The sequence below is a fragment of the Podarcis filfolensis genome (genome assembly GCF_964270895.1).
Source record: "Podarcis filfolensis genome assembly, chromosome: 9".
NCBI lineage: Eukaryota > Metazoa > Chordata > Lepidosauria > Squamata > Lacertidae > Podarcis > Podarcis filfolensis.
In genome coordinates this window covers 74,399,162-74,413,450 of record NC_139610.1, presented here as the reverse complement: position 1 = coordinate 74,413,450, position 14,289 = coordinate 74,399,162, and the positions used below count along the sequence as shown (strand labels likewise).

General features: G+C 43.9%; 1 protein-coding gene across 3 annotated transcripts; it reads right to left on the bottom strand.

Moving 5' to 3' along the window:
• Positions 1–476: 476 nt before the first annotated feature.
• LOC310742440 (collectin-12-like) lies at positions 477–14,280 on the bottom strand. Of its 3 annotated transcripts, XM_083571953.1 has the most exons (9): positions 14,139–14,280; positions 13,452–13,498; positions 11,656–11,679; positions 10,466–10,573; positions 8,902–9,000; positions 6,156–6,242; positions 4,848–5,002; positions 1,391–1,506; positions 477–744 (listed from the first exon to the last, which is right to left on the bottom strand). In XM_083571953.1, the coding sequence occupies exons 4-9, from the start codon at positions 10,479–10,481 to the stop codon at positions 582–584; spliced, it is 636 nt and encodes a 211-aa protein (XP_083428079.1). In that variant the 5' UTR covers positions 10,482–10,573; positions 11,656–11,679; positions 13,452–13,498; positions 14,139–14,280; the 3' UTR covers positions 477–581. The 3 variants fall into 3 exon arrangements, with proteins under 3 accessions (XP_083428079.1, XP_083428081.1, XP_083428080.1); XM_083571955.1 differs by lacking the exon at positions 11,656–11,679; XM_083571954.1 differs by lacking the exon at positions 13,452–13,498 and having other exon boundaries at positions 14,139–14,224.
• Between the last annotated feature and the right edge of the window lie 9 nt (positions 14,281–14,289).

Sequence of the window (14,289 nt, the reverse complement as noted above, 5' to 3'; positions counted from 1 at the left end):
GCTGGTTCCCTCTGCCTGAAAAGCAAGATGAGCGCCGCAACCCCACAGTCACCTTTGACTGGTCTTAACTGTCCAGAGGTCCTTTACCTTTACCTTCTACCTAAACTACAGTTCCTGGGATCCTTTGTGGGAAAGGAATGTGCTTTGAGTGTCTGGTGTTGATGTGGCCAAAATGTGGTCTCCTAGTAACTTGAGAGGCGCCCTAAACATGCCTAAGGGAGTTCCTCCATATTCCTGCTTCACTTAATCAGAAACTGAGAGAGATTTCTTCTCACCAGTGGTTCCAGACCCACCAGCTGCCTCCTTTCTAATAGTTAAAAGGTATTGCTGTTCTGAAGTGGTCAGCAAAGAGCCGCCATCAAGCTCTCATTGGGAAGCCCCGTTCTGTGACATCACTATTGCCCTTTTTGTGTAACTTGTAGTGTATAGATAGTGAATGTCAAAATAATAGAGATACAAATTAAGAACACAAGTGGTGTTGCATATGTAATACTTTACTTGATTGATTTAAAGCACCCAGATGGGTTTAGGCTCATTTTGAACAGAAATCACAGAGCACAATTTTATTCCTTTAAAGGCTTCTACCTCTCCCATTTCTGATCTGGAGCCTCCTTGCAGATAAATGACATTTTGTGCCAACAGGCAGCATCGTGCCAACAATATCTGTGTCTGCATTTCTGTGTGATATAAACACAGTTGTCATCTGGCGATGCGCTGGGCTGCTTCATCTCAGTATCCCAGAATCTGAAAAAAAGATGGCAGCACAAATCAATTCAAACTAAATGTTTGCTTTATTTTCTTCGTTGGAGCAATAAATATACGTATGCAGGAACATTGCGGAGATAGGTTTCTCACTAAGGGCTCATGAGAAAATGAAGCAATCAATGATATCAGTTTCAAATGGCTACTAAATGTCTTGCAGCTATTAAATATCCCGCCCTTGCACCTCCTTTACAATTTTTTAAACTAAAAACCCAATGTTTTAGAATGTTCCTCTTGTTAGCAGAGGAAACAAGCCAGAAAGAAACCAGTGTCTGGCTTTTTATAATGTGTGAACCCAAATGCATGTTTTGTTTCTCTCCAAACAAACAACTATCAGTTAACTTCCCTCACCCCTAAAGAAAACCCATTGGCTTCCACTTGCCATCTACTTGAAAAGAAACAAATCATAGGTGGATTTGTAAATGGATTAAGCTAGGTCCATGCATAATGAAGAGCAGATCCCTGTGCCTGAACTAACACGGGAAAGTTTCAAAATCTGAGTGCAAACAAAAGTGACAAGAGATAAGTTTCTAGACCCTACTGACAAATTAAAAGTTGACAAACGAAAATGGATTTCTGGGAGTCTGTCTGCAATAAAGGCATTAAGAATGTTTATTTACAAACTCACACTTCAAGAACTGCTGAACCATCAAGCCATTCCAATCCATTCAGTTTTTTGTTATTCTTCCTCAGTCCTATCCAGAAATGTTTCTTAAACTTAGCTCCTTCATTGTTTATAAAGTCCTGCAAAAAAGCACAACCAGAAAGAAGCAATGAGTGTCTAGATTCCCCTTTCAAAGGTTTCCAGAGAGTGGTTCATCCCCAAAATATTACAGACTTGTAAAATAATACTAATCTTGCGATAACTTAAAGACGATCCCTTTTTATTATGGCTTAAGCTTTAGGGAACTAAAGTCCACTTTGTCAGATGCATCTGATGAAGCAGGCTTGAGTTCTTTAAAGCATATCCTATAATAGGAGGAGCTAGATTGTGTATTCCTGGCATTGGGCAGTTGAGACAGATACCGGATTCTGCTAATTTACTACCTGCTTCTTTGCCCAGCGGTCAAGGTGTGAGGACTAAGTCTCAGCCAGCCGTGCCCACCTGGGAACTCAGTGCAGCATCAGGGCAGACTGGAGGGTCAGGGAGGAGGAGTTGCTGTGGTCTATAGAAATTCTCTCTCTCCAGGCTCTCTGTCCAATTGATGAGGGGAGCTAGATTGTGTGCTCCTGGCATTGGGCAGCTGGGACAGAAATGGGGTTCTGCTAATTTACCACCTGCCTCTCTGCCCAGCAGCCTCCCTGCCTGAGCTGATAGAGGACACTCAGACTGCTGGTTTTTAGGAACTTAAACATCCACGCTGAGGTGAGCGGCTCTGGGATGGCTCAGGACTTACTTCTACTCAACATTGTTCCAGAGTAGATTTCAATGTATAGTTCGCAGAGTAAAAACTTAAATACATTGCAGGATTCCCCCCAAATAGACCATTTAATCCAGCAAAGCTTTACTGCTACTGAAGGCAAATTAGCATAATGATGGTCACATATCCCATACAGTCAGGATTGGCACTGTCCATAAGAAATCCAGTTGCAGCAGACCTAACTTAAACTTACAATAATTTATAATCAGTCTAAACCTTAACACTAAGCATACTATGTGCAGAACAGCACACCAGACGGAAAAGAGACAGAAAGAGAAAGTGAAAGCCAGGCTCCTTCTGGCCCTACTTTTATAGCCAGCATGACCTTGACTGAAAGAGATAAGAGAACCAGTTTAAGCCAGCTGTACTCAGCTTCTCTGAAGGAATAACCCAAACATCATGAACTTTCTGCTTGTTTCTTTCACACAAAGAAGGTTCCAGAACCTTCTTGAATTAATTAGAATAGGAAAGATCTCTACACATCTGATCAATACTTTTTGAACTAAGAAATGCAAACTGAGAGTTACTGGCCCAATGTGTGTGGCAGGCCACACTCTGGACCTATGTCTCAAGTGGGCAGTGATCTGAAAGTGGGGGGTATTCATGTCAGCCCCTTGTCATGGTCAAAACACTTCCTGTTGAGATCTTCTCTTCTCCGCAAAGGCAGAAGACCTATTTGGATGGTCTACCCTTGGAGGCTAATGGATCCACTGACTTTTCAGACAGCTCTGATGGTTTTACTGAATGATGTGACTGGTGGTCCTGTTGAAGCCCTGGATTACCTCTGGAATAAGTGACTGGCTCAGACTATTGATATCATCCAGCCCACATTTCACCAGCTTCCTTGCAAGAATATCATGGGGGACTTTGTCAAAAGCCTTACTGAAATCAAGGTACTCTATGTCCACAGAATTCCCCCGATACTCCAAGCTTGTAATTCCATCGAAAAAAGAAATGAGATTCATCTCACAACTTGGTTTTGAGAAACCCACACTGGATCTTAGTAATGACAGCATCCTTTCCTAAGAGCTGGTAGATCAACTATAAGCTCCTTATGCAGCCATACTGGTTTCTTTAGGTGCCTCCCACTTTTCCTTCTTGTTGCAATTGTCTTCATTTGCGCCTTCTATACTTCACCTTTAAGAAAATCCAAGCCATCTTGGACCTGCCCCTCTTCTCTTTGAGTATTTCTGACCATGGGATTCACACAGCAATTCCTTAAGCTTTTTGAAATCAGCCTTCTTAAAGTCCAGAGTGCATGTCCAACCACACTCAGTTTTTCTTCGCTTCTGTCTCATGAAACCCAGGAGAACATGATCACTTCCTCCCAAGATTGCCAGTACTTCCACTTTGTCCATCAGTTCCTCCCATTTGGAGATGACCAGGTCTGAGAGAGATGATCCCCTTGTTGCATATTCTACTATCTGAGAAATGAAATTGTAAGTGAGGCAACGGAGGAATTTGTTGGACCTTCCATTCTTGGAAGAGTTTGAATTCTAACAAATATCAGGGTAGCTGAAGTCTCCCATGACTACTATCTCCAGACCTCACCTGGAGTACTGTGTCCAGTTCTGGGCACCGCAGTTCAAGAAGGACACTGACAAACTGGAACGTGTCCAGAGGAGGGCAACCAAAATGGTCAAAGGCCTGGAAACGATGCCTTATGAGGAACGGCTAAGGGAGCTGGACATGTTTAGCCTGGAGAAGAGGAGGTTAAGGGGTGATATGATAGCCATGTTCAAATAAATAAAAGGATGTCACATAGACAAGGGAGAAAGGTTGTTTCCTGCTGCTCCAGAGAAGCGGACACGGAGCAATGGTTCCAAACTACAAGAAAGAAGATTCCACCTAAACATTAGGAAGAACTTCCTGACAGTAAGAGCTGTTTGACAGTGGAATTTGCTGCCAAGGAGTGTGGTGGAGTCTCCTTCTTTGGAGGTCTTTAAGCAGAGGCTTGACAACCATATGTCAGGAGTGCTCTGATGGTGTTTCCTGCTTGGCAGGGGGTTGGACTCGATGGCCCTTGTGGTCTCTTCCAACTCTATGATTCTATGATGTCTCTCCTTTTTGAATGTTTGGTCATCTGCTCTAGGAAGTCCTTATCAAAGTCCTCTGTCTGAAGGACTTTAGCAGACACCCACAGTAAGACCACTGTTCTTTCCCTCACCTACAATTTGTACCCATATACGCTCATCCTGCTTTCTATGCTCCAGGTCATGGATCTCGCCACAAGTGTACATATCCTTTACATATAATGCTCCTCCTCCTCCCTTCCTGTTTGGTCTGTTCCTTCTGAACATGTTATAACTCTCAATTTCTACATTCCAGTCATGAGTCTCATCCCAACAGGTTTCAGTAATGCCTATTAGACTGTATTTGCCATCCTGTATGAAGAGCTTATTAGTAACATTGTATTAATGTAACATTTTAATGTGTAACTGTGTAATATTTTGTCTAAATTGTCTGTTGTTGCTTCTATTTCTGCACACCTCTAATATGCTCCCTTCACTGGAGCACAGACCTTGTGAAGGTTCTCCTCCACCTTTCTTCTGATTACAGGAGAGTTGGAGGCAATAAAATGTTCATGTGCAAAAAACAAAAAACAAAACAAAACACCTGTGAGACTTTTTCTTTGCCTTTTATGCATCCCAGTGTTCTGCTAACCTGTTCTTCACCATTGCTAACAGAAATTAATGAAGTTTTTTTCTTAATACAATGCTTTCTGGACTCTTCCCATGATTGTTTCTCATTGGAATAGTAGTATAAGGCCCTGTTATGCATCTTCCATTGTGGGTCCTTCAGCAATTCAGCAATCTTGTCTTGGGGCCAAGGCAGCAATGCAGGAATAGCAGAAAGAGAAAAGAAAGGAGGGTATTCAGTAGAAGCCAGCTTATGTGTTCATGCTGATTAGAAAGCAAGAGCCTATCAGGTCAAAATGTATTGCTCGCTGAATTACAGTACACCCCAGTACATCATATCAAAGCTGCAATCCTGCAATAAGCCTAACCTCTGAGTAGGCAAATACATGATCATGTTTATTAGAATAGTAGACATAGATCCATCTTCACCGTGATATCATTACTTTCCTTCCCCTTTTGGGGTGTGTGTCCATCAATGGATTTCTATACCAGCAGGCCTGAGCAAGACCTTCCCCTCTTGCTCCAGTGTCCAATTCAGAACCTTGGATCCAGGGAAAGTTGGTCCCCTTGGATCCAAAATCCGAAGCAATATTTGGAAAATGTAAGTTTCAACCCTCCCTTTGACTTGCATTGGGAAAGCACGATAACCATAACTTTGTGTTTTCTGTTTCACAAGGCACCTGAAAACTGCAAACTTAGTAGCCCCCAGTGCAGAGATTCAGTCCTTCCCAGTTTCAGGCAGATTCAGAGCCCCTATTGTATTCCTAAATGGGTATCTTTATACATCTTTATACAACTAGGTCAGGAGCTCCTAGTTATGAGCTCTCAGAAGCTGCAATCAGCTACACAGAACTGCTAAAGGCTGCTAACCCCTCTCCCAACTCACTTCCTCATCCAGCCTGGCTTCTCCTAGGTGCTCTTCTGCTGCATACAACCCAGGTTGCACTTTGGCTTCTACTCTTCATTTGCCTTATGACCAATGTGGCCATAACCCAAATACAGAAATGTGATTTCAGCTGATATATCTCCATTGGCAATTTTACTCTTCCAACGGAAACAGCTTCCTTTCCCATTCCCGAAGCTGGTAAGTTCAATTAACTTTCTGGAGCGGAGATTGAGGGGGGGAAATGCACTAAATATTGTGTTTTCAACCAAACATACATCTCAGAACCAGCTTCAACTACAACTAAGGTGCTGTGTGCATTGGATGGTAGGACATCTGCACCTCCAGGAGGTCTGTAAAAGAGGATTTCTTTTTAATCAGGTGCTGAGCCTCAAAGCAAGTTCCCCCCGTGCTCCAGTTTTTCACCACCACAGTCGCAAAGTAACTCACCAATATCAGATTTAATTTCATCGTTTAGGAGAGTCGAGTTGAGCAGTTCATCCACTAAGCCTTGAGCTACAGCGAGTATTTCAAGGTCTAAAAGGTTTGAAACAATTCAAATCAGGGGAATTATACTATTAAGAAACCATTTCTCAAGAGTTTGCCACACCCTGGCATGAAACAAGAAGCAGAACTTTGGACAGCAGCACCAGTCCAGTAGCAAAAGCCCTCTGGGAACACATAGTTCTAGAGATTAACGCCAGTACAGGGCATAGAGCTGCTTTGCACCATTAGTTATGTCTGTCATCTATGATGGATGGAGAAAATGCTGGCACTATTTGTAAACTTTTATTTATTTATCCAACGAAAGTAGCAACAGGCATTATTTAACACAATTTCATTGTGAAAGAAACCTGCTCCAGAGTTTCAGTGATTTTAGCCAATGAGTGAAGTCAAAGTTGTGGTAAACAGGAAAATCCTGTTGGTATCCCTACATATGAAAGGTAAAGAGAAATGTAAATGACCCCTGGACAGTTAAGTCCAGTCAAAGGCGACTATGGGGTGCAGCGCTCATACAATCATACCTCGGGTTACTGACGCTTCTGGTTGTGGGTTTTTTTTTTGGGGTTATGGGTGCACCGAAACCCAGAAGTACTGGAACGGGTTACTTCTGAGTTTTGGCGGTCGCACATGCACAGAAGCGCCAAATCGCAACCCGCGCATGTGCAGATGTGGCACTGCGGGTTGTGAACATGCCTCCCGCATGGATCACGTTTGCAACCCGAGCGTCCACTGTATTGCTTTTTAGGCTGAAGGAGCTGGTTTTTGCCCACTGACAGCTTTCCAGGTCATGTGGCAAGCATGACTAAATAGCTTCTGGTGCAACGGAACACCGTGATGGAAACCAGAGCGCATGGAAACGCCATTTACCTTCCTGCCACAGCAATACCTATTTATCTACTTGATCTGGTATGCTTTCAAACTGCCAGGTTGGCAGGAGCTGGGGCAGAGTAACGGGAGCTCACTCCATCGGGCGGAACCGCTGACCTTAATATCTGCAAGCCCTAGAGGCTCGGTGGTTTAGACCACAGCGCCACCCCTGCAAATAGCCTTTGTATGAATACTTGAATAAGCAAGGTCTGTAATCAAAAATGCCGGACAAGAGTTGGCCCAGCAACTGCAACAGCAATCCCTCTCTCTGTTCAGTGTCATCTGTGGAAATGGTAGCAGTGCACATTATGTACACGCATGCTTCTGATTTTGTGCAAATATGAGGGATCCAGCAGAGGATATTTTAAATAATTGTGGCAACTGCAGAAGATGAGATGAAACTTCGGAGGGCACAGTGGGCATAGAAAGTGGAACAGCAGAAAGTGACTATTGCTCCCCCAAACCAGAAATACAGTAACAGAACAAAGCATTCGCAACTCCAAGTAGAGCAGTTTGGAGCCTGATTCCCCCTACCTCAACCTTTTGAGTCCACGGCTCCCTTGACCAACTACATTCTTTCTGCAGCACCCCTGTGGGGCTTAGGAACCCAGTTATGTCACCCCTTGCCTGCAGAGCTGGCAGCCTCTCACCCTTTTTTGAACACCCTCCCTTGTGGAGTGTTCCCTCAGCCTCCTCTCCTCTCCTTGAGAGTCTTCCAGGCAGTCATTGCTGCCACCCCTGGTCTCTGAACTGCCCCCCACCCCCACCCCAAAGAGAGATGCTTCCTCACACTGCCTCACAGGGGCCTGGGACTTGTCTGTCCATTCCCAACAGCAAGGGCAGGTGAACTGGCTGTCTGGGCTCCCTCACCCACTTGCTTGCTTACTCCAAGCCCGCTTCAGCTCCTGGCAACCAGCACCCCCTGGCCAGCCCCAGAGGCACCATTTGCTTCGGGAGCTTGTAGCCAGGGCTGCTGCAACAAACAGCTGTGCAAGCCTTTGGGAGGCAGAGATGTGAGAGGGCATCAGAGGAGGGAGGGAAAGAGGGATAGAGGCCAGTGTTGCCCATGGCACCCCTAACCATCATTCAAGGCATCCCAGGGTGCCACGGCACAGTGGTTGAAAACCACTGCCCTAACACTGGATTATTCCTATATTGGATAAACCCAACTTTACAGGGGGGAAAGCATCACAATTGCTGTTGCTTGAGGGTAACATCATGTGGACCATGCAACTTAAATGCAAACACACAGAAAACTCCAGTGTGGACAAGTGCTAGAGCTGTCCATGTAATGCATCTGATTTTGAATCCCTTTTATGTTCCTTTCCTGCTGGGATGCCTTGGGCCAACACAGGGTATCTCCAGGAGACATGGGTTCTTGGGTTGGTGTTTTTTGGATATTGTGAATGTAGGTGTTTGTGTAGGGAAAGGGGAGCCAGGCAAACTTCCCACTCCCATTGAGTTTCGATTTTAGGTTGGCAGATTTTTCTTCTTCTGCCAGGTCTTTCAGCGATTGCCTTCTAACAAGTTTTTGTTACCAAGTAATACATGTGGGGTGTCATGTAGATCGTTCTGTGCTGTGATCTGCCCGGCAAATTATGGGTGAAGGATGAGATCTAAATGCTGAAAATAAATCAATATTGCCCTCAAAAGACCCATCGTTTGCTCATCACTTTACACTGCATTACACTTTTGCCAAAGCAGTTTTTCTTCCAGCTGAGATGCATCCCTGAAATCACTTCTTCTGGGAGAAAACACCCCAGGGTTGGGCAGAAGGAAAAAGAAGGAGATTTCCTTCACATTCCTACTGCTTTACATTGCTTACCATCCACGCCTACAGAAGATGGATCATATTCTTCAACAAAATTCCGAATCTGTTTTACTCCGGAAAAGAATGACCGCTGTTCTGCCCATAATGTACAATCTAAAAAAGAGAAGAAGTTGGGAGAAAATAAACGGTGCTCCAACAACCAACAGTCATTTGCCAGAGAATGGCATGGCTCTTGGGGGATAACCAGCCTCCTATAACCAACATAAGTCTAATAATACATGAAGGTATTATATCACTCACACTCACCCTGGGGAGGAAAAAAGAAGTCAAGCCTATTGTTCCCTCATCTACCTTGTCAACTCCTGCATTTAAAGATGTCTGAGCTAGTTGCTCCAAGTTCAGAATGCATGATTTTCTACAAGCCATCCTTGTGTTCCTATAACAATAGCTTAGGAGCTTTCATCACTTTGGAACTAATCTAAGTTTTGCTGCCTGTGTTTTCTTACTGCTGTATGGGAAAGCACATGAATTTGACCTTTGAAGAGTTTGTGAGTAAACCAATTTTAACTTACGAAACGTGTGGTCTTTTTCTATGCTGGATGAAGTGGGAAACTTTGGGAGGAACTGAAGAAGGGCATATTTTAAAGGTCCAACAGCCTATATTTCCATGCTTTACCAGGCTGCATATTTTGTGATATTAAATCTCTGCTGGGGTTCTGGAAGCAAAAAGTAGTTGCCCCAAACCTGGATCTTGGCCTCCAGGGAATTCTCTTTTTATACCTATTTTTTCCTTGCCAACCAACAGCTCCATCCTCACTCCTAAGCCACAAATGCTAGCCCTGATTCTTAGTCAAGGCTTCGCATGTCCTAGAAATAATTTCCCCATAGGCTGATTCCATGTCATGGCTCAGCCCAAGGGGAGATGGAACATCATTGTTGATGACACTTGACATTCAGATCTTCAACCCCAAAAGATAGCCAGAGCACCAGATCACAGAATATACAGAGTAATACTAAACAGTGAACATGACAACAAAACACTGAGAACATAAATCCAGGCCTGACCTTGGCAAATGATGCCTTCACAAGACTTTCATATAATAGTAATCACACTTCTTGAATAAATCAACTACTCGAGGAATGATCTTCCCACTTTGTAAAGCTCTATGTTTATATCTATAGGTACTGTATTCAGCTACTGAACAGTATAATGGCACCCTCCATGGAGAGACACTCTGAATTTCACAAAATTGAAAAAGCACCTCAGAGCAGGGCTCAGAAGAACAAAAAGTTGGCTGTTACGAAACTGAACAGCTGGTTTTAAGGTGGGTGAAACGCTTGAGAAATAGTCCTTTTCAACTCAGCCCAGCCCTAATTCACTCCATGAAGTTCTATTAGCCTGCAAAGCACAGAAAGTGTCTTGACAAATTATTTGAGAACAGAAAAATGTGCCATTGATATCAGCAGTAGAGATTTTGATCACATGCTTAGCTCACACACTGAAATCAATGGATAAACAACCTTAGCAGAGACTGGATTATTCCTTCTCTTCACACTGAAGTAAAGGCCACCACAGTCATTCCGAAGTGTTTTATGTATTTGAAAAAGTTGAACTTACACAGACCGGCCATCATAACAGAGGCAAGAAACAGGAGGAGGAGAAAAAATACGACTACAGCTTCACCACGGGGCGTTTTAAAGAAACTCTTGTCTTCAGCTGGTGTTGCTTAAGAGGCAAGAGGACAGAAAATTCTGATTTAACAACCAGTGATTCATCCCACTCTCATCACAGTAAACAAGCTTTTCATACTCTGTGGCATCACATCTAGATCAACAAGCGACAGCCAGCTTCCTAAGTCAATGGGGCAGCCAACTGCTCAGGGGCTGTATCCTTGCAAGGTCCAGCACCGAGGGCCTTCTGGCAGTTCCCTCGCTGCAAGAAGCCAAGTTACCGGGAACCAGGCAGAGGGCCTTCTCAGTAGTGGCACCCGCCCTGTGGAACACCCTCCCATCAGATGTCAAAGAGAAAAATAACTACCAAACTTTTAGAAGATATCTGAAGGCAGCCCTGTTTAGGGAAGCTTTTAATGTTTAATAGGTTATTGTATTTTAGTGTTTTGTTGGAAGCTGCCCAGAGTGGCTGGGGAAACCCAGCCAGATGGGTGGAGTATAAATAATAAATTATTATTATTATTATTTTTTGCAAGGCTAAGTGGATGGAGGAAGCTAATGTGAAAACATGGTTTCTTCAGGACATGTATCTCTCTGTCTTCCCTGGTTGGACTCAATAGACCAGAGAGATGCTATCTTACAGAGCAGCAGGGGAGCCAACATGGTGCTCCTTGTGACTCAGCTCATTTTGGAGGCAAATCTGTGGCCATGGTGGAATCTACACACGTATAAAAGAACGCTGCGAAGGGACTTCAGCGAGAGGGAAAGGAAGCAAGGCTCACTATTGCAGAGAACTGGCTGCTGCTTTTTGGAGTTTTGGGGCAGCTTGTAGGCAACGAGTGCTCCAATGAAGGTCTTGGGGATGACCAGGACGCCAAGAGTTCCCACTGAGGTCAAAAGCAAACTCCCAATGCGTCTGTACGGTTCCAGTTGGTGCCGTTGAGCTCAGATCTCTGGGCTTCAACACATTCCAGCAGCAGGCTGACACAGTGATTACAGGATGCTGGACTCAATGGGCCTCTGGTCTTCTTATATTTTTACCCATCTTTAACTCTAAAGTCCCAGGTTGGGCAACAACAATTAAAAATGCAACAATAAAGACGGTTTATATGTTTGCGGTATAAACATGTTCCTTACCTGCATCTTTCTTGGGAGCTGGATCTGGAAAATTACAATATATGTTCACTAGAACCTGGAGCTGGGCCAACATTTCCATAAATATTTTTTCCCCACAGAATTATGCCGACTTTCAGATAGATTGGACTTATGTCATAGTAGGCTTTATAACTCACAACTAGTGCTTTGAATGGTGCACAGAAACAGACCAGTAGCTTCTGCGGGGGGGGGGGGCAGTTCACTAGAGATTTTTTATGCTTTCCAATACTTTTTGAGGATCTAGGGGAGGCCAGCCCACCCCACCCCCTTGGCTATGCCCATGCAGCTGAACTGTTCTAACAAGGGAGTTATGTTCTCCCTATAACCAGCCCCAGACAGCAGCCTGGCTGCGGCTCTTTGACTCAGTTAAAGTTTCCGAGCACTTTTCAAAGGCACGTTACAGCAATCCAATCGTGATGTAACTAAAGCACGTGTCATTGTGGTCCAATAATAATAACTCTCCACCTCCCCATTTAATTCCCACAAGAACCCTGGGAATCTCTTGGTGCAAGGCTTTTCATGTAGTCTGCATAGTTTTATTGTCCATTTCTGAAAAATGCAACTAATTTTTTTTTTAAAAAAAGGAAGAAAGAAAGAAAGAAAGAAAGAAAGAAAGAAAGAAAGAAAGAAAGAAAGAAAGAAATGAAGGGGAAAGTGATGCTGATGAGCTTGTGGAAGTAGCAGCATGGAGGCAACCCTTTTCCATGAATGCTTCAGCTGAGATTCCTGCATTGCAGGGCACTGGACTAGTCGACTCTGCAATTCTATGAGTCTATGATTCTATGATTCCCGTGTCAGTGTCTCTGCAGTTCACCTGCATGGGACTGGGGGTGGGGCAGGGGGGGCAGCCATATCAGGTCCCCACGGGGAGCACTGGGTTGTTTCATTGGCAGGCCTGCACAGCACCCTTTCACAGCTGTGCCCACCTGAGCTTCACTGAAGCCTGTGGCTTAGATCACTTGCGTTCCTATGAAGAGGAAATAGTAAAGGAAGAAACTTACTCCTCAATGCCTTCTTTGCCTCAGTCTTCTCCGATAAAGAAAACAATGCCCGACCTGAAGAATTTGGAGCAAATGATTCAGCAGAGGAAACACAGCCCAGAATAACTAAGGAGATAGTACAAGAATACTTGGCTAGTCTAGATGTATTCAAGTCTCCAGGGCCAGATGAACTGCATCCAAGAGTATTAAAAGAACTGGCAGATGTGATCTCAGAACCACTGGCAGTCATCTTTGAGAATTCCTGGAGAACAGGCGAAGTCCCGGCAGACTGGAGGAGGGCAAATGTTCTGGGCACCACAGTTCAAGAAGGACACTGACAAACTGGAACGTGTCCAGAGGAGGGCAACCAAAATGGTCAAAGGCCTGGAAACAATGCCTTATGAGGAACGGCTAAGGGAGCTGGGCATGTTTAGCCTGGAGAAGAGGAGGTTAAGGGGTGATATGATAGCCATGTTCAAATATATAAAAGGATGTCACATAGAGGAGGGAGAAAGGTTGTTTTCTGCTGCTCCAGAGAAGCGGACACGGAGCAATGGATCCAAACTACAAGAAAGAAGATTCCACCTAAACATTAGGAAGAACTTCCTGACAGTAAGAGCTGTTCGACAGTGGAATTTGCTGCCAAGGAGTGTGGTGGAGTCTCCTTCTTTGGAGGTCTTTAAGCAGAGGCTTGACAACCATATGTCAGGAGTGCTCTGATGCTGTTTCCTGCTTGGCAGGGGGTTGGACTCGATGGCCCTTGTGGTCTCTTCCAACTCTATGATTCTATGATTCTACCTGGTGGATTTTTAGGGGCTATTTGAATTGGTGTCTCATTTTCTTCTCTATATGTGGGACCATAAAGTTGATTGCTAAGTCAATGTTTAAATTAAAAGGGGAGTCACAATGGGTTATTGCATAGACAGTGCTGGCATTGGGGACTCCCCCCCCCAGAAAAAATAATATTATTGTAACCTGTAAATCACACTGTTAAGAAATTTGTGGGCACTTTTCATTTTCCTCTGACCCTACTTTTTAAAACTCCTCACCGAAATCATTTCTATAAACAACTCATGCTAACACAGCATTCGTCTGTTAAAGTGGCATGTAGCCCACAATAGCACAATGCTACATTTGTTTGTAGTTAAGGTGCCAAATTAATATTTCTTGTTTTTGTCACACAAGACTAACATGGCTACTCTGAAAACGTGGTTATCATAATGCCAATTCCTTCGCATTTAACTGATTATTTAGAGCCGTTCCGTTTCTTTGGGGGTTCACTGTTCTTTCTGCTATCAAAAAAAGAAATACACACCTGATAAAAATTATATTGAAGACCTAGTGTTCAAATTCCATCTCCTGACGCAAAACATAAATGTGACATTTATTTGTTTAAAACATGTATGTAACACTAATGTACAGTATAAAACACCTTTGAAAGGCTTGAGGATACAATTTAGAATCTATGTAGTAATATTTCCCTACCTTACATTGCTCCTTTTTGGATGTTGTAGCACCCTGTTGCACTTGTCTTCTCTCCACCTGGGGTCCTTCTGTCAACAGCCTCATCCATCTTCCTCTGTGACGCAGAACGTTCCAGAACTTCCCTGATTCACTTTCTTCCAGTCCCTGATTG

Excerpts from the sequence above, each read along its gene's own strand:
- LOC310742440 (XM_083571953.1), bottom strand. Across the intron at positions 5,003-6,155 it reads TGAAATTAAATCTGATATTG|ACAAGATTGCTGAATTGCTG; the intron begins GTGAGTTACTTT and ends CTTGGCCCCAAG. Across the intron at positions 745-1,390 it reads GGTTCAGCAGTTCTTGAAGT|ATTCTGGGATACTGAGATGA; the intron begins GTGAGTTTGTAA and ends TCTTTTTTTCAG.